At 40.7% G+C, this 22688-nt stretch overlaps 1 protein-coding gene across 2 annotated transcripts in view; it reads left to right on the top strand.

Moving 5' to 3' along the window:
- SRGAP1 (SLIT-ROBO Rho GTPase activating protein 1) overlaps positions 1 to 22688 on the top strand; it is a 150716-nt gene that overhangs the window by 106838 nt on the left and 21190 nt on the right. Inside the window, exons 7-15 of one of the 2 annotated variants that reach the window (XM_034062883.1) lie at positions 508 to 729; positions 1508 to 1609; positions 3225 to 3422; positions 3542 to 3626; positions 7695 to 7722; positions 11987 to 12020; positions 15292 to 15352; positions 15515 to 15592; positions 17148 to 17282. In XM_034062883.1, coding sequence (XP_033918774.1) covers positions 508 to 729; positions 1508 to 1609; positions 3225 to 3422; positions 3542 to 3626; positions 7695 to 7722; positions 11987 to 12020; positions 15292 to 15352; positions 15515 to 15592; positions 17148 to 17282 — 943 coding nt within the window. Of the gene's footprint in view, positions 1 to 507; positions 730 to 1507; positions 1610 to 3224; positions 3423 to 3541; positions 3627 to 7694; positions 7723 to 11380; positions 11484 to 11986; positions 12021 to 15291; positions 15353 to 15514; positions 15593 to 17147; positions 17283 to 22688 lie in introns of both variants that reach the window. The other variant, XM_034062882.1, reaches the window with a different exon arrangement.

Below are 22688 nucleotides of genomic sequence, written 5' to 3'. Positions count from 1 at the left end.
CCATTCTTACTGCATCAAAAAGCATCCTAGATGGGTCACTAATGCAGTTGTGAAGGGGTTTGTTTGGACACAGACATGGTGAGCCAAAATTGTTTCATTTTTATCTTGCTTCTGGCATTGACTTGAATGGTAGAGTTATGTCAGGGTGGGTTTAAATAGGTGATCGAGGCTTACATTTGACAATAATACTGAAAAGCCCAGTTGTGTGTGGAGACCCAGACCTTTTCTGTGTAAACATAGTGACTACATATCTGTATCTGATAAATGCAGACATATTGTCATACATGTACACTTGATCTCTTTCTATAACTGTCCTTTCATCTTTACAACAGAATGAGGATACTAAACACTTACAGTCTTCAACCCAGTATTGTATTATAATTTAGAAGATATTTTGTAAAGTACTTCAAAGACAATAATTTCAGGACAGAAAATTGCAGTAATAGTTAGATATTGGGATGGTGTTCCTTTTTAATTTGTTTCCTTTTTCCTTTATTGTGTTTGTAGTGTTGTGACCTTGGATACCACGCTAGTCTTAACAGAGCCCTAAGAACATACCTTTCTGCAGAGTATAACCTTGAAACTTCCAGGCATGAGGGCCTAGACATCATTGAAAATGCAGTTGACAGCTTGGAGCCACGAAGTGACAAGCAGAGATTCATGGAAATGTACCCTACTGCTTTTTGTCCACCAATGAAATTTGAGTTCCAGTCTCATATGGGTGATGAGGTCTGTATACTGACACGTATCCCCACCATGCCTGTTTCTGTTTCTGTGTAGCAAATAGAGAATTTATCCCTTTTTACACAGTTCAATAAGAGCAGTTATTGCTACACAAAAGCAAGTGCATCAGTGATAACATTTTGCAAAATTGGCAGCAGTGTTCTGAGTTTCTTTGGAGTTCTCAAGTGAAAACTGTTGTATGTTATGTCTTTATTGCTCATAGTGTCATTGCTGTGAATTTGCTGGCTAACCTGTGTTCAGCCCAACATCGGTATAAATCCTGGTTTTAAGTATTTTGCCTCACCCATGATAGAGCTTGTGGATGTTACTTGAGAGCAGCTGCTCCAACCTGTGCTCTCTGAAATGCAGCTGTTTCCCCTTCTTCTTCCCCATTTTATTATCTGGAGATTTCAAGCATACATTGTACCCCAGTTGTGCCCTATTCTGCTACACCAAAGGCAAGTAGCAAAGCAGAATGCAGTATCACCTGTACATATCTTTTATCTGAAGGCAACTCCAGGGTTTGCATTTCTATGTGATAAGAGAAGCAACGCAAAGCAGCTGTAGAACAAGGCTGTGCTCTGTAGTCATAAGATGTGGTACGTAGTTCCGCACCTTGTAACACATAAATACTTTCAATTGAAATGGACACATTTTATTGTATGCTTTATTCAGTTTTAATAGATTTAGTAGGAATTCACCTGGTTTTAAGGAGAGCAGCCAGAGACTGTTGACCAGTTTTTTAATTCCTTGCATCTTATAGCTCTTCTTCATCCTTTGTTAGGTTTGTCAGGTCACTGCCCAGCAACCTGTGCAAGCAGAGCTTATGCTTAGGTATCAGCAACTACAGTCACGATTGGCCACACTGAAAATTGAAAATGAGGAGGTAAGATCTGTGTCTACAAGGGGTATGCTTTGTACACCATTTTTGGGAAGGTGCTAACCTTGTCAAAAGCTTGCAAATATCTTGAAATAGCTCAATCTGTATGAGGTATTTTAATTTTTAAAATCAAATACTGGTAAATATACTAAGGTAGATCCTTGTCTGCTTTGTAGATGTTCGAGAACTTCATCCTTCACCTGTCCATACATTCACATTACTAAGGTCTGTGTTTTGCAGATGTTTCAGAGTAAACGTATGTTTAAAGTTTTGTGGCAGAAAGCCACCATGTAACAGTGACTGTCATTTGTGACCACCCTCTGTACAGTCCTCAAATTGCTACTACTGTAGTACAAAGGAATTTGACCGTCTTTTATGGTAGCTGAGTCAAAATCTCTTGTGCTCTCAGCTGCAGCTATTTCTAGACGGGAGTACTGAATGGCTGCGACAGGAATAGCTCACCTAGTAAAATAAAATGCCTCTCTTTTCTTTTGCAATAGACAGAAAAGCTGTGCTGTTCTCTTCCCCCTGCTCTGGCAGCAGAGAGTGGCCTCCCAATGGGTTTAAATTACACTTTGTTAGAGGCCCTTAGTTTAAACAAGAACCTATTCCTAAATTAAAACATAGGGATCATTTAATTTCTTGGTGTGGTTTACTGGTAAGTTTTCAGCATTCCATTTTTTCTCATTCTGTGTTACATGCTGAATGCCTAGAACTGAGTATTAATGTCCATGAAACACGCCTTAAAAAAACCCACTTGAATTCAGATAGTATCTCAAGGTAACAAAGACAAAAGGTAGGGGAAAGGTTGTTTCTTTCAGTAAAGTGCCAGGGACATAGGGAGAGAAATCAAGTAGGCTGGCATGGACAGGATATTTGCCTAACTGGAGGTGCATGTAGAAGTGAGCATGATTTGGTTAAGCTTTTGGAGCAGAACTGGGAGATAAATCACATCCTTGTGAATCTTGCCTGTTACTTTATTGCATTACACTGCATTCCCTGGTCCATGGCCTCCATGTCCTGGTTCTTGCTACAGATGATGGTGCTCCATAGCTCATAGGAAGTGCTGTAAAGGTGGTGTAAATTGTTCTTTCTCCAGACCCCCTCCTCCAGCTGTGTATTCCATCCACTTCTGCAGTTTAAACATCACTGTGCTCTTTGCCATAGCAGTCATGTCACAGATTTTTATCTTGGAAGGACGTGTTGTTCTGGGAGCCAGATCCCTGGATGTACTACTCAATGTAACACTGACCACACTTAGGAGAGTTGACCCTTCAGAGCACTGTATCATTTCTCTTGCCTCCCAGATTAGGCACCATAATCAAATCATGTCACATTTCAATTCTAATTGCAGGAAACAAATGCTAGAAAGTGCTGTCCAGTCAACATGAGTACATCCATGTCTGTGGATTGGACCATGGCGAAGCAGAGAACTAGATAGGAAACATAATCATGTCATTCTTCTGTTATACACTGTTATGGTGCACCTAATTTTTCACATTCACACACCAGTTTGTTTGGGGAAGTGTGTCAGAGAATTATTTAGAGTAATGAGCTTCCCTACTAAGCTGTTCTGATATAAATTTACTTTGCATTTGGCAAATTGTGCTTTTAATGGCAGGTTAAGAAAACAACAGAGGCTACCCTGCAGACAATACAAGATATGGTCACCATTGAAGATTATGATGTGTCAGAGTGTTTCCAGCACAGTCGCTCAACAGAGTCTGTGAAATCAACAGTCTCTGAGACATACCTGAGTAAGCCTAGCATTGCAAAAAGAAGAGCTAACCAGCAGGAAACAGAGCAATTCTATTTCATGGTACGTTGGTTACTTCTTCATTCATATGACACTGACCAAATACATGAAGTAAGCATTATGTAGAAGTTCCTGGAACTTATGTGCCGTACATAGTAATAGATTGATCTGCATCTCTACAGAAATTCAGAGAATATCTGGAAGGTAGTAATCTGATCACAAAACTTCAAGCAAAACATGACTTGCTGCAAAGGACGCTTGGAGAAGGTAAATACACACAATAAACTGAAAAGTGATTCCAGAATATACAATGAACAACTGAAATGCCAAAGGTGTGCAGGAAAAATATTGCAAAACTTAAAGCTTAATTGTCCAGTAAGCATAGATTTGATTTTTATCAGTCATAGTTTTGGTGTAGTGATTTTATTGCCTCAACAGATATTTATTTCCACTGCATAGATGTTTAGACAAGTGATTATATTTGGAATGGAACTGTGAATGAAAAATCTGGTGTCTGAAAGGAGAGCTGACACAGTGAGTGCAGCATGGTTTGAGAGCTGGGACAAATGTGCTGCTTCTACTTCCTAATGATTTCTGTTGGCTTGAGGGTTTTTTAAGAGTTGGGCAAGAGCGATATTTTTTTAAGCATACCAAATTATCCATGGTGCATCTCTTACAGTGGACCCACTGATGCAGCATTTCTGACACATGGACGTGAATGTCCTTTGTGCAGCCTGACAGCTTAATGGTGCATTTATGAAAGGTACATGGTGAAATCCTGACCTCACTGATTTCAGTAGTGAGATTCTTAAGGACTTAATTTAATATTGGGTTTCTAGGAAGTATTTGTGTGTTGTGAACTGGGATGAATGAAAACTCCATGAATAGCTCTGCACCTGTTGATTATCATTACTGCATATAAAGTTATTCTATTACAATACAATAGCTAAAGTTATGTTAGCAGAGAATTATCCATTGTCCTGAGCACTCTCCACAGTTCTTGGAAATACATCTTAAAATATACACCAAGTCAGCAGATGTCCATGATCAAATGAAGTAAAGCTGAATTAGGGCAGTAATGAATCAGGCACTGTGTGCAGCTCCAGCCCTCCCAACAGGAACTTCCTTATGGACTAAAGGGAAAAGGAGAATCACACTGCAAGCCTTGAGGACTAACCACACAGAGTGTTACAGACTTGAGAGGAAGTGAATTACACTGCAAAGAGTAAAATCCCTCTCCTGAAGGTTAAAGACTATAATTCAAAGATCAGACTCCAGAAAGGAAACTTGCTCTCTAAAGAGTGTCTCTAAAGGATGTGTCCATTTATTTTCATTAGACTATGAAGTGGCTGTTGTTAATCAGATCTCTTCTTGCTTTTAATACAAAAGCAGATCCACAAATCCAGTTGTGGAGGTGCCTAAAGAGCTATTAACAGTTCAGTGGCTGTGACCCAAAGCCCTTGTCTAGGGAATGACTGAGGTTGGGGGTAGGAAATAGTATTTTATTGCAAGGCTAGATGGTAGAAGATGGTAGCTGGTTTTAGACAACTAACTATATGTTCTTTCTCATGGAATTTTTGATTTGATAGGATTTTCATTTAATGTGTGCGTTGAACAGTTTATTCACACACAACAATGTGCAGCTGATCTTAGTCAGAAGAGGACAATTTTCCTCCGAAGACTCACAGAAAATGTATTTGGAAAAATGAAGTGTATGTTTGTTATTTGGAAGCCCAGTAAAATGCATGATCATCTACTGAAGGGAGAAGGATGCATGTTGGAAAGAAAACCACTGCCCACAGTGGTTTTGCGCATAGTTGTCACATCATCATGGCATAGCACATACAAATAGTACCCAAAATATACATTCAAAGCTGATAGTTGGAGCAAAAGCATCGTTCTTACAGGTTAAAATGTCCAAGTACTCCCTTCTATTGAGGTATGTCTTGCATTAAAATGCCCAAGCCTGGGAAGGAGGAGCTAGTTTCTGTACATTCCTTGAATAGGGGTGATTGAAAGGATATAATTACAGTGGAATTATGAACATTATTGCTGTAGCTAGTGTAGAAATCAATCTGTAGGAAGTGAGCTGCTCTTCTGCTCCACTCTAACTGCCTTTTCTGGAACCTTTCATGTCAGCAAGACAGCAGACAAATAACACAGGGTACTATGCTGAGCAGTGCAGGAGAGAATGGGGGAGAGGGAAAGGATTGTGAGTATAAGGTCTCCTTTGGCACCCTCTCTTGCTTTTATTTAAATATGTACAATTTTAGGATGCAGGCTGAATAAATCCATATTTCCATCTGGTGTCCACAACACTGACAGTGTCTGGCTTCTGTTCCAGTTCATCACCAGCCTACTACAGTCTGTTGCTGTTTATGGACACAGCGGATAGATAGTCATGATCTGCACAAGGGAGATAGATGAAATACTCTGTGCTGAGTCTGCATCTACAAATTTGGAAAAGTAAATGAGAAATACTCAAATTGATGCTAAATATAGGAAGCTCACTGATACTGGTATTAATTCAGACCCAAGGCTCCTCTATTGAATGAACAAATGAACAAAGCAGAGGGAAATACAAGACAGAGAACAAGCAGTTGTAAAAGAAATTGCCCCCGTGTCCCAGATAGTTTTTTGTCCTAATCTGTTAAATATCAGAGATGTGTTTAAAATCCCACAGATGTTGGATTTGTGACATCTTTTTTTATTAGCTTATATTATCAAGATTCTTAAACTCAATGGACTTCCCTCAGTTATACGAGTAGGGAGAAGTTCCTCGCCTACCCTTTTTCTGTCACAGGTTATTGTACATACCCTTATTTCATCCCTCTTTTCCACCTCTCTAAAAGAGGTGCCAGCAATCTGTACATGTCTTATTAATGCTGGAGATTTTGCCCAGAGTTTTTCCTTTGTACCACCTTCTATGGATTTCCTCTTTTCTGGTTCTGCAAACTGTATATTCAGATAAGGGTTTTCGGTACTTCAGGTGCAGCTGGACATTGACACATACTCTTAGGTTTTGCATACCACTGTTTTTCATACTCTCAGCAGTGTGACAAGCTTTCAAATTGAGTGGTGTACTTCGACCTAACACGAGTGATGCTAAGGGTGGTTTTCATAGTCACTATAATCATCTGTAGTTTTGTTAGCTGCATAGGTGTTTAATTCTTTCTGCCCTTATATCTTACTTGAACCTCTTATACTGAATTTCATTTGCCACTGTGTGTCTTGTTCCTTAACACGGTTAAACCCCTCTGAAGGGCTTCACAATTTGGTCAGGACTTGATACAAAAGTATTGCAGTCATCTACACAGTGTTCTGCCTCCTGTGATCTCCCCAGGACATCAGTAAATGTATTATGTATTCCATAAATGGTCCTAATGGGAAGGCTTGAGTAAATGACTGTTACACTCTTGTTATAATGAGAAAAAAAAAAGGACAATTTAATTTGATTCAATTTCCCTTTTCTTCACTAGTTTTTGATCAATGAGAATATTTTGCCACTTAGTCAATGTCTGTTTACTTGCTCCAGTTGCCTCTTATGAGGAAAGTTATCAGGCGCCTTTGAAAGTCTAAGTAAATGAATTCAACTAATTTTCCTTTATCCCACTGACATGTTCAAAGAGTTCAAATAAATTAATAGGGCACAATCCCCTTTGGGAAAACGGGGCTGGTTGCAACTTACCGTACCATGGTGTTCATACTGTTTCACTATTCTGCTTTTCATTGTCATGAGCTGACATGGGGCACATGCCTTAGTGGTCTGTTGCTCTGCAAAAGCTACACAGGAACCTTCCTGGCATACAGTGTTTGTTTCTTTACAGTTCTCTGCAGTTCTCTTGGGTGTTTCCCAGTGGTAGCATTGTATTTTTCTCCTGCAATACACAGACAAAAGAGAGGAAGGAGTCTGTTAATCACAAGCCATTGGTGTCTAGAGCTCTGCAGTTCCAGCACTGAACAGGTTTAGGCACAAGAGGAGATGTAATCCAATCTTGGCGCAGCTCTGTTTCCATACTTCCCATACTTTTTAGCCACTAAAATACTTGAGCACAAACAATAGACACTGTTTGGATTTCTACTTCAAATTATTTACAATATTAAGTGACTTAAATATATGGTCAGGCTTCTTAAAAGTTGTTCCATAACATGGGTTGTGTTTGTATTTTGAATGTAGCTGTGGAGATGGTAGATAAATGCACTGCCCCATTTGTTGTATAATTGTATATCTTTTGCTGGTAACATGAAAGGGTTAAAAGTAATTTGCAAGAATAATTTAGATTTAAAAACCAGAAACCTACAAATGATTGTTTCATGTTTATTAAACTTTTCTAGGTCACAGGGCAGAATACATGACAACAAGGTAAGATACCTTTATTTGACCTCATCTAGAGCTACAAATGTAATAAAATCTTAGAAATTACAAATTGTAGGACAACTTCATAGGGGTACACATCATCCATTTCATTGCTGCTGTTCCATAAATTGTGTACAGGCCCTGTGTGTTTTAACATTCAACATTTCTGTTTCAGCATGCTGTTCATTAAAACTGTCTTCCTCCTTTTTGTGAGCTGCTTAGGCCAGTGTCAAGGGTGGGCAAAGCTGGGAGATCCTTAAAACTATTTGTGAATCACACATCAAATTTAGAAGTTGCAGAGGGCTTTTTGATGCTAGAAAAGAAGTATTTTTGAGTTACTAGAGATACCTTGCCTCTCATGGTTTGTAATTCACTTTGTCAGGATACATAGTTCAGAAGAACCTAATACAGAGATTAATTTAGGGGGTACGCTGCATCTTTGTTAACATAGCTCCGGACAGGAATACCTGCCCTCCCCAGCATCCGTGTGTTCAATACTTAAACATGCCTATATATTCACAGAAGAAAAAGGGATACAGTGTTAGATCTCCCTGCTTTATATAGCACGTACTTTTTCATTTGTGTAATGCCAGACCTGTAACTTGCCTCCAGACACAAACACAGAGGAGCACTGCAGCCCCCAGGGTATCAGACTGTGGGGGACAATGGCAACTGTTTGAATTTGCAGCTGCCACTTGTGTGTGTTATAGAATCATAGAATGGTCAAGGTTGGAAAGGATCTTAAGATCATCCAGTTCCAACCCCCCTGCCATGGGCAGGGACACCTCACCCTAGACCAGGTCATGCAAGGCTCTGTCCAACCTGGTCTTGAACACTGCTAGGGATGGAGCATTCACCACTTCCCTGGGCCACCTGTGCCAGTGCCTCACCACCCTTACAGTAAAGAACTTCCTCCTTATATGTAACCTAAATTTCCCCATTTAATTTTGAAGCCATTGCCCCGTGTCCTATCACTACAGTCCCTAATGAAGAAGTTTCTCCTTGCACATACTCTGATCAGTAATATCTTTATCTTCCCTTCGCCAAGTGTTTGCAGTTCTTTTGTTACTACTGAGCTTGGCCATGGAGGCTGTCTTTTAACAGAGGATGGCAGAACACACCCAATTTAGAGCTCATGTTTCTGAGCTCAGACTGCTCCCATCCTGAATCTTCTCCTTGTTCGATAACCACATCTCACCACCAGTGCAGGAGAGGGCAGGAAAAGTACAGAGCTTTTATAGAATCATAGAATCATAGAATAGTTTGGGTTGGAAAGGACCTCAAGATCATCCAGTTCCAACCCCCCTGCCATGGGCAGGGACACCTCACACTAAACCATGTCACCCAAGGCTTCATCCAACCTGGCCTTGAACAGAGATGGAGCATTCACAACCTCCCTGGGCAACCCATTCCAGTGCTTCACCACCCTTACAGTAAAGAATTTCTTCCTTATATCCAATCTAAACCTTCCCTGTTTTAACCTGTTACCTCTTGTCCTATCACTACAGTCCCTAATGAAGAGTCCCTGCCCAGCATCCCTGTAGGCCCCCTTCAGATACTGGAAGGCTGCTATGAGGTCTCCACGCAGCCTTCTCTTATCCAGGCTGAACAGCCCCAACTTTCTCAGCCTGTCTCCATACAGGAGCTGCTCCAGTCCCTGATCATCCTCGTGGCCTCCTCTGGACTTGTTCCAACAGTTCCATGTCCTTTTTATGTTGAGGACACCAGAACTGCACACAATGCTCCAGGTGAGGTCTCATGAGAGCAGAGTAGAGGGGCAGGATCACCTCCTTTGACTAGCTGGTCACGCTTCTTTTGCTGCAGTCCTATCACTGCTATGGGCACCATGCTTCTGTGAATGGTGCTGGTGACAGCAGGAACATCCCGACCAGCTTTCCTGGTCTTACTCTTCCCTTTCCATGCAGTACATTCTTGCTCAATGCCTTCTCTTCCTCCTTCTTGCTTCCTGGATGGAATGGCCTTGCCACCACCCCTCATCTTTGAATTAAATACATAAATAGAAAAGTCTTGCCCTCCAGATAAGAAGTTTGAATCTGTCTCTGACTCTGCCTTTGCTGGATCACTTGGTTTTGTATGATTTCTTCTGTTTGGTCCCCATATTCCTGGGGATATCTCTGCAGGTTTCATATTAGCCTTTCTCCCACTACTCCATGGTCTATTTTAGCTCTGTGAAGTCGGACTTACTCACTTCCTTTCCTTACATAACCCCAGTTAAAAAGCAGTAACAAATCAGAGCATCCTTCCAAATTGCTGACATTAATTGTGAGACCTGTGGCTTAAACTCTGCCCTCGGATGCTACCAGGAATGCATGGAAGCCAGGAAGCTTAAGCTTATGCCTAAAAAAGAAAACTTTCTTTCTTGACTCCAAAGCTGGTGACTCCTCAGGCTCGCATCATCCTAAATTCCCTGCTGTGTAAGCAACTCAAAGATGATGGATTTAGGCAATGATTTTACCTTAGTAAAATGGGGGAGCAGCTTGAAGCCATCTTACCTCCTGTCTTCTCACAGCTGGTCACTATGAGAAAGAAGCACTCAGGGAATAGGGCTTTCCTCAGCACCAATTCCCCCACTTCAGCTGGAACCTGCCTGTTGCCCAAGGTTCAGTTAAGTTTCCGCACTGTAAAATGTGCAAATGGAAATGTTCCTTGAGGTCAAAGTTAAATCGTAGAAGGGAAGGGGATATCTCTAGAGATGATTCTGAAATGGCAGGTAGTACCCAAACAGATCAAAGTTCCCCTCTTCAATATTCTGTGCATTATTGGTCCTCACTGTTTCCACTGAAACATTCCAATTTTTGCTGATTCCTGAAAGACATGTAGAAACATTGAACTGCTGGCACAGGGAACTAGGGAAGCTGTTGACATGTAGCTGTTGGCATGGCATTCACAAAAGGAGTTGTGACCTGGAAGATGATATTTATTTCCTGTGATCTCAGTTGTAGTCATCACATGTATAACACTGGTTAAACGTTTGCAGCCCAAAGTTTTGTGTGCTCTTGCTTTTCTGGGTGTTTTTGCTTTATGCTGCTTTTGTTTATTGGTTTCAAGTTGATTACATTCTTTTCATCCCTTTAGCTAATTTGCAAGGTGTTTCTTTTCTTGTGTGAAGATGTTGATGGCTGGATGTGGAAGGCTAAAGCTGTTCAACCTTCCTGGCTCCAGCTGAAAATGCAGATGGTTTGGCTTTGAAGCATTTTAGGAGTGTGCTGAGCAGTTTTAGTTTGCATTTGAAGCTTCTCCAGCATGAACTTCTCTGCTTGATCAGAGGTGCTTCGAGTGGCCTGTGTTCTACTGCAGCTGGCAGGATGTATTCCAGTGCTTGCTGCACATTTCATGCATGACCACAACAAAAAAAAAGGTCATTCCAATTGTGCAGTGTTTGGAGTAAATGTTTATGGTAAAACTGCAAAGCAGGGATTCATAAAGTATGTCATTTACCATAAGTAACATGTTTTTAATGGAGGTTTTCTCCACTTTTTAATCACTGTTAGATTTAAATTTGATGGAAAGTCTTTATTTGATAAGTTCTCTGTTTATTTTTCCCTTTACAGTGTTCTGTTGTTTTGCCATGAGCTTACAGACATTTCATTTTATTGTGTGACTTAATTCTACATTTCTCAGTAATCATATTCCCTTCCCTTAGGCCTCCAAATCTTCCCCCTAAGCCCCAGAAACACAGGAAGCCCAGACCCCGATCACAATATAGTGCTAAGTTGTTTAATGGTGACTTGGAGTCATTCATCAAGGTACTGGCACCAGCCACCCCAGTGGCTGATCTCAACACTTCTTACTATAATGGTCACCACCTCACATGAGCTGAGGCAGATCATTATGTATAAGTCTGTCCTGGGGTTCTTTTCTTTCCCGGTTGATCAATATAATACTTCCTGAAGTCAGAGGGAAAGAGGGAAATCCATTTCTCACATTAGCCTCCCTCCGATTTTGTTAATCAAGTAGGGACAGTATTGGCAGCCTGGTTTTATTAGGAAACTTAGCATCATGTAGAAGATAGGATGTAGTGGTGCATCCCATGACTTAGCACAATTTCCTGCTTGCCATTTTCATTATGTTCATTATTCAAAGAGAAGCAGTATTACCCTGGGTTTGATATCCAGCTTTTGATTTCCTATGACTTTAGGAATTTATTATATTGTGTGAAATTGTGATCACCGCTATTCTGGGTCTTGTATCTTTGCTGTATTTACTATCTTCTTCTTTTTCATACTTTTATTTCTAATAATGCTTCTAGCCGAGGCCGAAGGAACTCTCACACGAGACATCAGGTACAGTTCTGGTGACAAGAGAACCATCTCCGCCTCACTCTCGGGTTGCATTCATGCCTGGCTCAAAATTAGTTCTTTCAAAGACCTGGAGGGACAAGTTTGCATTAAGAAATGAGTGTACAAGTACAGGAAGCAAAACTGAACCTGAGCTCAACTCTGGAGTCATCATAGTTTTAAATGATGGCTATTCCTTATTCATTAACAAGCACCTGCCCATCACAGTCAGTGCCTCCGGACACTAGCTGGCAGAGCTAAGGGAAAAAAGTCTTAATAAAATCTATCTTTAAAACAATACATGTATAGATGCAGTGAATTAAATCCCTGACTGCAAGCTCTGTGAGCTGGGTTTGAATGTGACAAGGTGGGTTTTTTTCTTCCTGTGCAATATAACTAAGCAGGAGATATTTTGCAGAACAAATTCGGTGCTCAGTGGCACCATACCAGTTTATGTGTCTTTGAATTGAGCAGCCATTCTTAGTACAGCTACAGGGAAAGCCATTATTATTATGCAGGCAGTGCTGTGAGGTGCAAAGAAACACTTTTCAGGAAATCATCCCATGATACAAGAGATTAATACCATGAACAGTTTCTCACTCAAGGATGAGAGTAAGCAAAGAAGCAGAAACTCCCACAGCAAAAAGCCCCTGGATTAAAGAAGCACAGAGAAATGGTATTCTGTCATTTTCCCTCAGAGAGAAAAGGGTTATGTTACATGGCAGTGTGGGTGACAGGGCTTACTTGAGAGTGGAGAGTCTTACATAATTAGTTGTTCGAAAGGAAAGAGGAAAAGAAAGCTGTAGACTTATGACAGGTTTGCCAGTGTGGGAGCTAACTAGGAAAGCATCCCTGCCCAAAGACCGTGTCATCCCTGATAAGGATGAGTTAGTTTGACAGGCACAAAAAGACAACAGCTAGAGAAATACAGTATTGCACAAAATAGCTTTTTGGTGCTTTTTTGAATCATAATGAATGATAATTAGTCCCAAACATACATTCACTGACTACACACATCAGATTTAATTCACAGCAGCAGTAGGGCCACTGTTCTTGACATTTGACCAACACAGATTGTTGCATCAAATTATTTTCCTGTCATTAGATTCAAAATCCAATTAGTTTAGATCATTCCAGGGAATTCGTTTGGGGAATTACTTAACCACGAAGTTGTGCATGGTTCTGAACAGATTCTCCCAAACCAGATATGAAAATCATTTATTTGGTTATAATTTCTTACTGCAAACAGTGTATTTTCCAAGGCTTTACATTCTTTGCATGAACCAATGTACTATCTGGAGATACAGGTGCATGTTGTGCATGTTTATTATATCATTTCGGAGAGCCAGGCTGCTCAGTGTTGGTGAACATGACAGTATTCCTGGGCTTAGAAGCTGACTTGTTTCATTGGGGGGGACTGGGGTTATCCAGCTGTTACTGAATCATGACACAATGCAAAAAACCAGTGTTCATCCAGACATTCTGGTTCTTGGCTTGCCAGTCTTTGCCAGGTTTTAAGTTAAAAGACAAGCCACAATATAAATAGCATAATTAGCAGTACAGCCTTTTGTAAGCCCTACTAAACCACCATGGAGTACACAGACAGTCAGGCGTTAGGTTAGCTCAGGAAGTGCATTGTTTCATTGCTTCACTCCGTGGTGTTTTTCGAACTGTTTTTAGTAGTTGGCTTTTCTTCTCCTTGGGCTTGATTCATAAACTTCCCATTAGTGTAATTGAGCATGAAAATGAAGGACTAGTTTGTAAAAGGAGATGGGTACTCTGAGTTACAGGGTGCTTTTGAATTCACGGCTTTGTAATGCAGACTGGTTTTATATGAAACTTTCAAACGGATTAGTCAGTTCTCTGAGTGCTCACGTATTTCAAATTCATTTGGAAAGAAAAATTACAGCTTCCAAGACAAGAATTTCCACAGTAGCTGTTATTTAGGAAACAGTCATTTTTTCCAGGGTGAGCACCAACTTTTCTCACTAATTTTTAATCATATGATCTGTGTCTTTAATAGATATTTGATGACTTGTAGTCATTAATGTGCTTGGGTTAAAACATCCATTTTTTTTAAGTGCCAAAACACACGGATGAAGGACTGTGATGGTTCTTTTGAAAACATCAGCAGCTTAAAAGACAAATAACTCACTGAAAATCCCTGTTATTGTCATCTTCTCCCCCTCCCATTAAAAAAGCTTTTTTTCTCCTATATTAAAACACTTCTACTTACCTGGAGATGTAGCTATAGACCTGCTGCTATAACATGGTGAAGACCAGCACCTTTGATAGTGATCAAATCAATTGCAGGCAGGGAGGCTGTGACCTCCCTTTCCCAACACCCGTGTGCCTATGGAAGAGACAGCTCAGCTCAAAGTGGTTACGGTTCATCACACACTAGTCAGAGCAGCCTGAAACAACACACCAGGCAATCATCTGCACTATGTTAGGGCACATGAATTAGCAGAGCATGTAGGAGTGCTCTCAGGTCAGTAGGGAGACACTTGGTACTGCATGCAATGTCCTTTGGTGTCTCTTCTACAAGAACATTTCTGACAGTCCAGCAGGTCCAGAAAAGGACTTGTCAACTGTTTGTGATCAATATTTTTTACCAAAACCAAAAAGTAAAACTGGGTACCTTGAGGAATTAGGTCCATTCTCCACCAGGAATCATAGAATCAGAGAATGGTTTGGGGGGGAAAGGACCTTTAAAAATCATCCAGTTCCAGCCCCTGCCGTGGGCAGGGACACCTTCCACTAGACCAGGTTGCTCCAAGCCCCGTCCAGCCTGGCCTTGAGCACTGCCAGGGATGGAACAGCCACAGCTTCTCTGGGCAAAGGAAGAAAAGAAAGGTAAGTTAAATGGATGTAGAGGGATCATCTTCATTTTTATTCTTAATAATAAACTTTTTAAAAAGCAAATTCACTGCTTTAACTCATTTTGCTTTAAAAATCTAAAACACATGCATGAGCTTAGATGTCACATACAGTGTTAGCCAGATACTGTGGCAGAGAGAGAGAATGAAGTCTCTGAATTTCCCAATTCAGTGATTTTCACCAAGAACCATAATCCTTTCTTTTCACTCGTTCCTTTCCCTCTGTCCCTACATGGGAAGAGAACTCTGTTAGAAATGATTTTTTCTTACGTATTTTTTTGCCAGCACTGTATGTCCATCTGAATTGACCAGGAAAATGCACATTCACATTCAGTCCAGAGAATGTTGTTTTCCTCTTTCTGATCTGCAGTTTACTCTCTCTGCTCTTATTTTTACAGGATTCAGGACAAGTCATTCCTCTCATCGTGGAAAGCTGTATCAGATTTATCAATTTATATGGTAAGCTCTAAAGTATGCTATATCATTTCGTTATTGCCCGGACTTTTTTGTGTATCTTTTGCATAGTGTCTTTACCACCACAGCTTTGTTTTTAAAGCAGACATCAAAAGTACTTTGTAAACTAGATTAATTTCTCACTGCTGTCTCTCATCTTTGCTGCAGGTCTTCAGCATCAGGGAATTTTTAGAGTGTCTGGTTCCCAGGTAGAAGTCAATGATATTAAGAATTCATTTGAGAGAGGTAATTGCCGTTTTCATTTATTCGAGCACCTTAATATCTGACATTCAAATATCTTTTAAATTCTAATTACTTTCTTGGCTGTTTAAGCAGTTTGTATGCACTTTGTGTACTGCACCTAAAACTTTGCACTGTCCTATGCTTAAAGATGAAGTATAATTATGACATGTACATGTTTTTCCCCTATTAATGTTCTAAGAGCATGAGGGTCCTTTTCATTTTGTTTAGATGAGGCATATGACTCATGAATCAATTGTAAGCTTCAGTCTTTTGTTAGTGATAAACTGCAAACAGTAGTTTGTCTGTATTTTTTCAAGATACTCAGACGTGGAAGGTTATGGTTTTTAATTAGATTCAAGAGACTACTGAATGCTGTTTGAGAACCTGTTACTTGAGCTTCTGGAATACAGCAGCTCAACCTTCTGGTCCCTCTGCCAAAGTGGCATCACAATCAATGAGAATCCAGGCTGTAAAAGAGTTGTTCCATTTTCAACAACTGTTTTCATTCCCGAAGGAAACTCCAGCCCCAGAGGAGGAATTACGGGAAAAATACTGGGAAGTGAAACAGGTTTTAAACATGAGTGGCTTGCAGCACCTAGCCTAGGACTGCTCTGCAAGGGGAGCCAGGAGCCAGCAATCCCCTAATTGGGTTAGAACAATGCTAGTTACTTGGGGTTTTTTGATTATGCATTCTTTTTTGTTGGCTCATAGCAGGTGGGATTTTAATTTCCAGGAAAAGCTTTTGCAGATCATCTGCTAATGAGAAAACCCTTGGAGCAGTAAGTCTGGTGACTAAAAGCATGAAGAAGATACCTGCAGTATTTTTTCTCCTCAGGATTAGTTACATACCTTGTTAAACCTGATCTCATCTTTGACAGGGCAGCTGTTTTTACATGCTAAGTGAAGCCACATCCTCCTATTCTCCAGCTTTTAAGTCCACCTTACTGTTAACTGCTTATTCCAGTGTTATTCTGGAATAATAACAGTGTTTTATCCCCATGTTTATTCCAGTGTTATTCTGGAAGTTACATACATTTTAAAGTGTTTCAGAACAAAGTCTTTAAAATGACACATGGTTCAATCATGGCTGATGTTTCAGGTTAGGATTCCAGTTCCTAAACAGTGTTTTCACAAAGCGGTTGCACATATTCCTGACTGGTTTGATTTTTCAGAATGAAGGCAGGTTTCCAGTTTGAGAGCTGTCTAACTCAGTTTGTCAAAGAATAGTCTGCAAAACCCTGTTCAGTTAAGAACGTTTGGCTTTTTCACTTTGCTAACTGTAAATCACAACATGTCTGTAAAGACCCAGCTGGAAGTTCAGGACCTAGGAGATCACTTGGTTATGTAATTTAAAGGAAGCTTTAGTTCGGCTGCCGGTTTTAGTTTAATCATAGCCTGGGATTTCTAAATCAGTGTTTATTATCTTACTTGCATGCTTGCATTGCCACCTCCCACACACTAAAACCAAAAAGCCCCCAAAGTGTCACTCACTTCTACAAATGTTGCATGTGAGAATGCTCCTGCATGTGTGTTTCATTCACTTTATTTACTTTTTAAGGTGAAAATCCTTTGGCAGATGACCAAAGTAACCATGACATTAACTCAGTTGCTGGAGTACTGAAGCTCTATTTCCGAGGGCTGGAAAATCCTGTCTTTCCTAAGGAAAGATTTAATGATCTGATTTCTTGTATCAGTAAGTAGAAATCTCTGTTTCTTTCTCAATAGAATTTTACTTTCATTTATACGGTAGTGGCCTGAAAAAAAGAGCTAACTTTGCAGATTTTTCTGACACAAGTTGTTTGCCATCTGTAACAGTCTGGGTCAGTCATTAGTCATACTCACAGCTGTGGTTGTTCCCTTTTTCCAGTGGGATTAATGTACAGTAAAACTCTTTGTTTAATAGGGCAGGAAGAGTATCTGTTGGTATACAAGAGACATTTAAATTTAAACACATTATTGTTTTCCTCTGTGCACTGGGGCAGACAGAAGGGGATGAAGTCATGACCGTGCAAACAGAGCACGTTACTTTCCACAAAGGTTTTCATGCCCCACAGCTTGGAGATGGCACTGGTTAATAAGCACCTAACTGCTTGACATTGTGTGGTTCTGGACCTTTATTGTGCTCAGCTTAGAACCCACAATCCAACTAGCAGGAAAACCCTTCAGTCCAGGAATGGAGGGCAACAGCTGAGTGTTGCCTATGGGAGAGCCCAGTCTGTCTTCCAACGTGCAAGTTGTAATAGGATGCCATGAAGAAGCATTGCGTGGGTCTGTGTGCTGCCAGACACAGAGAGGTTGTAGTAATTCAGGAAGTTCTCAGTGGATGAGTGAATTGCTCTGGCATGTACAAACCTCTTCCAGTTCCAGATGTTGAGGAGGGGTAAGGCCAAGCCAGCCATCAGTAGGCTTACTGTTCTCTGTGGGTCCATTAGAAGTGGTCCCAGGTACATACTTTGTGGAAGAATTTCCTCCTTGCAACCCTTCCTTTATAGCTTGCCTGCATCAGCCAAATGGAGGAAGAGGCAGCTTCACAGATAACATGGGACAGACCTTTGGGATATTAATTAGAGCAGGAGCTCTCCAAAATGTGTTACTTTGTCAAAGGGATCCTAGCCCAGCAGGTAGGACCACAGACTGGTGTGTGCAGTGTCCTGGGTTGGCCATTAAATGGGCTTTTCTGGTCCCTGCTGGGGGAACCCAACATCTGTGGTTTCCTTCCCACATAGGGAGGATTGCAGTAGTTCAGCCTGGAGGTTACAAATACATGGATCCCTGTGACCAGAGCTGTGTGCAATACTCTGTGATTCATTTTTTACACAGTTTTCCACAGCTGTTGCTATTCACAGGCTTGATGGTACTGAGGAGTCCCAAAGGACCTCAAAACCACAGTTAAACAGTCTGGTCCAGGATGCTGAGGGAGACACTGTGTCTTTAGGAAGCATAATCTTGGTTCTGCCTCAGTTCAGCTTTAGCTAGCTGTGGTGCCACAGCCCAGAAAATGTCTGCGAGTCAGAAAAATAGGAATCTAAAACAGGATCACTTTGAGTGATTTTCTGCATGACAGGGATGATAGAGCTTCACCTAATAATCCTGCGCTGATTTCCATAACTTCTGGATGAAGTAAAGCATGTCTTCTGGAAAAATGTATTGATTTAATGGCTTCATCTGACAGAAAACCTACCGCATTCTGGGATAAGCTGTTCAAATGATTAATCACTTTCATCGTTAAACATTTGTACCAGATTTCCTTTGCAAACTTTCTGGTGTGAGATCCTGGCCGTTGGATCTCTTTATGACTTTATTATTTTGAGTAAGCATTGAGAAAAATAGAAATGCTGTTTCTTGTGTGTGGAGATGGTGTTGCACTCTGCTGCGTTGTAGAGCTTTAAAGAGAACTGTAAAATACCAAGAATGAGTATTCAGCTGACAGAAACTACAGGAGTGAGTTCTTACGAGATGCTTACAATAACCTACCCAAAACAACCCTTTAACTGTGTTCCAAGAAGAGGAATGTGAGTCATTTCAGAGAGTTTCCATGCACCATTGAAGTTTGTGAAGACAGAGCAGGGTATTTGGAAGGAGGGGTAGAAGTTCAGTGGACTATGTGTACATGGCACCTGGGCAGGTGGGAGAGATTCACCAGCTTCTCAGAGCAGCACTGAGAGAAATCCAGTTCAGTTATCCCTAAATGGTCTTTTGTTATTGAGAATTTTAAGGAAAAAGTTGATGAATACTAGATCCCTAGCATTAAATCTTAGTTTCCTTAGAGAATGTCAAACTATTGCATGTCTAAGGGAGACAAGAGATTATTTTCTTTCTAAAGAGCTGAAGTCAGTAACAACCAATAGTCTGGAACAAAGTCCCTGCTTTTCACAGCAACATTTTAGAAGGGGACAGTTACTTGGAAAGAGGTGTTGCCATCTGATCCTGGTTTAGACTGGCTGTTCTCTGAGGTTGTTGTAAATCTGGATTATCACCTCTACAGCAGCTTCTCGAAACGAGGTGTAATGACTGAGCAGTTCTGCTAAGTTTGACTTCTGCTATTGCTGTTACAGGAGAAAGCAGAAAATTTCTTCCTGATAAGGTGTTTTAAGAGTCCCAGATCTGCTTCTGGCAGGTTTTGGAGGAAGCCAGGGGAGGATTATTTTGTTGTTTGGTTTGGTTTCCACAAGGTTATCATTAGGGGCACAGTGAAATGACATCTCAGCACCTTCCTTTAGCAGGGGGAAGAAAGGTTTGGAAGATGGCAGGGCAAAAGCAGTTTTCTCTTTGAGCACATTTGGGGTGAGTTTGCTTTGTGTTGTCACAGTGAGGGGATTGAATGTGATGCAAGTAGAGAAAGAAGCAGTTCTTGTGTCTTGCACACACAGGCAGCCCCAGAACCACATGAGGGGAACAGTGGGCTGTGTGTCTGCATCTTCTGATTATCTGCAAAGCCTGAGGTGGAGTGTTTTTACAGCTGTGTACCTAGTCTATGTGCTTTGCTAAGTGATCCAGCACTTCCGGGTAATAACACACAAAAAACCATGAACCAAAAAACCACAAGCATTTCAGAGCAGACTGCCTGTCACACTTAGCACCTGCGTGGCACGTACTATCAAAAACTCTGTCTCAAACATCCTTTCCATTGCTGTCATTTAACTTTAAAGCTTCCTATATCTTGCAAAAAGGAAGACAGTCTGGGCAAGATTTTTCTCCCACTTTAGACACTGAACCTGGCATAGCTGCATCAGTTTCTTTTTCTGTGCTCATTTGGCCTCACATAGTAAGTATACTGGTCTTCATGACAATGGGAGCAGGGCCAGGCTCCCGTTCCTCTGTGAGAACACGCATTACTGTAACTTGTATAGGTCACAGTTGATACGTAAAGTCTAGAAAACTTTCACATTTTTAATTAAGGGGGTTTAAATATGTTAATTCATATTGCATTCACCGTCTGGTAGACAGTGAGGAAAAGAATAAACACTAAGTTGTGTTCAAATAGCTTTTCAAGATAAATGTCAGTGTGGTTTTCTTAATCGTTGGCAGAAGTTGTTATAGAAGGGGGGAGGCAGAAAGCAAATTCATAAAGTTAATGTTCACATAAAACCATAAAAGGGCAGAATGTCACAGATTTTATATGGAAATGTAGCATTGCCAATGAAAAACCCCTTGAAACTGAAGTACTTAGTTATGGATGTCAAGCATAATTGAGGCTACAGCTGCAGAATAAACCTTTCCTCAGTATAGCCACTGAGGAATTCCTTTGCATTTATGCATGTATTTCCAAATGAAATAGAGCATTGTGATTTAATGCTTTCCCTTTTGTAAATACAGTGGAAACAGTGCAATGTGACTGTGACTTTTAGGGCAATTTGTATTAATGAGACTTACGAGAACAGTGTTGTTCTGTTTGGGTTTATGAACTGTTTTAGATAGAACTTGGGGCAAATTATGGCTTCTTCAGAGCAACCATGAAAGGTAGGACAGAATGTAAAGAATCCATCTCATTATGGGCCACAATTGTATGCTATCAGCCAAAGGAGTGGTCAGTGTTGGTGCTCGCAGCAGTTGACAACCAGGGGGTAAAAGAAGGTTGGGGTAAGGGAGGAATGTTGTACTGCACTTCTTGCTGTCCCTTTGTAGAAACAGGTTGGGTCCAACACAAGCAAAATACTTGTAACAGGAGTTACATCCAGGCAGGAGATACTGAAGCTATGCTTAGGGCTGGCCATAATTCACATTTACTGCTGGGCCGCTGCAGTTCCTCTCACGATGTTGAGTTCTTATATACATGAATTACAGTTCATTTTTACATACATAGCTGTGCAGTGCAGCAGCAGACACATCTCACCTACCCAAACTGCTTAGATTCTGCTCAGGTCATTATAATTCTTCATGGTTTCATCTCCCTTGCCTTAAATTTGATATACTAAGATGTCAGGATGGATGAAAGCTTACATCTTTTTTCCCCCTGATTTTCATCATTTCAGTCCTTTGCTGACAGCAGTAGCCGCTTACCTAAAGATATAAATGTTATGAAAGGAAACTATTTTACTGCTTTTCCAGACTATTTCCCATTACTTAAAAAGTAAAAAGCCATATTTTGAATTGTCAACTCTTCTTGAAAAGGTTTCAACAAAATGACAACTATTTCCTTCCCTAAGTGACAGTGGAGTTGTGTTTGTCCTCCTGTAATGCTTTCTTAAATAGATCTGTAGAGCATGAAGTGGCATTGCTGAGTTAATACATACATATCTTTTGAGCTGGGTTGGACTCATCTACCGAAGTAGAAAGAGGCACAAATTGTTAACTTCAACACTAATACATGTACATCTGGATTACTTGTCAGCTGCGAATTGACCATAAAAATGACATCTGCAAGTAACTCATTTGATGCTCAGCGGGTGTGTAAAATATATATTGGGCATTCACTCTGTTACTAGTAGGCACCATGCCAAGTGAAAGTAGTGAGTGACCACACACAAAGATACCACATTGGATTTTATCCCTCAGAACAGTGGTCCTAAGGGAGAAGATCTCTTTCATTATACCACTGTCTGCTTTCTTCTTCCTCCTTTGGGCTGCCTTTGCCTGTGAAATATGCTTGGCTTGCACAGCACTGGCTGTTGGTGTAGCACAGTTCATTCACTGCTGACACAAGGTTTCTCCTTGCACATGCTCTGATCAGTAATATCTTTATCTTCCCTTTGCCAAGTGTTTGCAGTTCTTCTGTTACTACTGAGCCTGGCCATGGAGGCTGTCTGTTAACAGAGGATGGCAGAACACACCCAATTTAGAGCTCATGTTTCTGAGCTCAGACTGCTCCGATCCTGAATCTTCTCCTTGTTGGATAACCACGTCTCACCACCAGTGCAGGAGAGGCCAGGCAAAGTACAGAGCTTTTGTAGAGCTTTCAACTACAGCAGAGTGATAAAGACATGCAGTTGTCCAGTTGGCCCACAATATTTCAGAACCACCAGCAATTGCTCTCTTGCAAAAGTCATTTGGTCCCCATCACCAAAATGCTGCATTTGTGTATTTGAATGTTTGTTTGGTTTTTTGTGCTCTCCAACTCCGGTGTTATTCTTTAATTAAAGTTTAAATTTATGTTTTATTG

Source organism: Melopsittacus undulatus, chromosome 5 (genome assembly GCF_012275295.1).
Source record: "Melopsittacus undulatus isolate bMelUnd1 chromosome 5, bMelUnd1.mat.Z, whole genome shotgun sequence".
NCBI classification, from domain to species: domain Eukaryota; kingdom Metazoa; phylum Chordata; class Aves; order Psittaciformes; family Psittaculidae; genus Melopsittacus; species Melopsittacus undulatus.
Note: the sequence above shows the minus strand (reverse complement) of the source record. Positions and strands in the feature narration are given on the sequence as shown.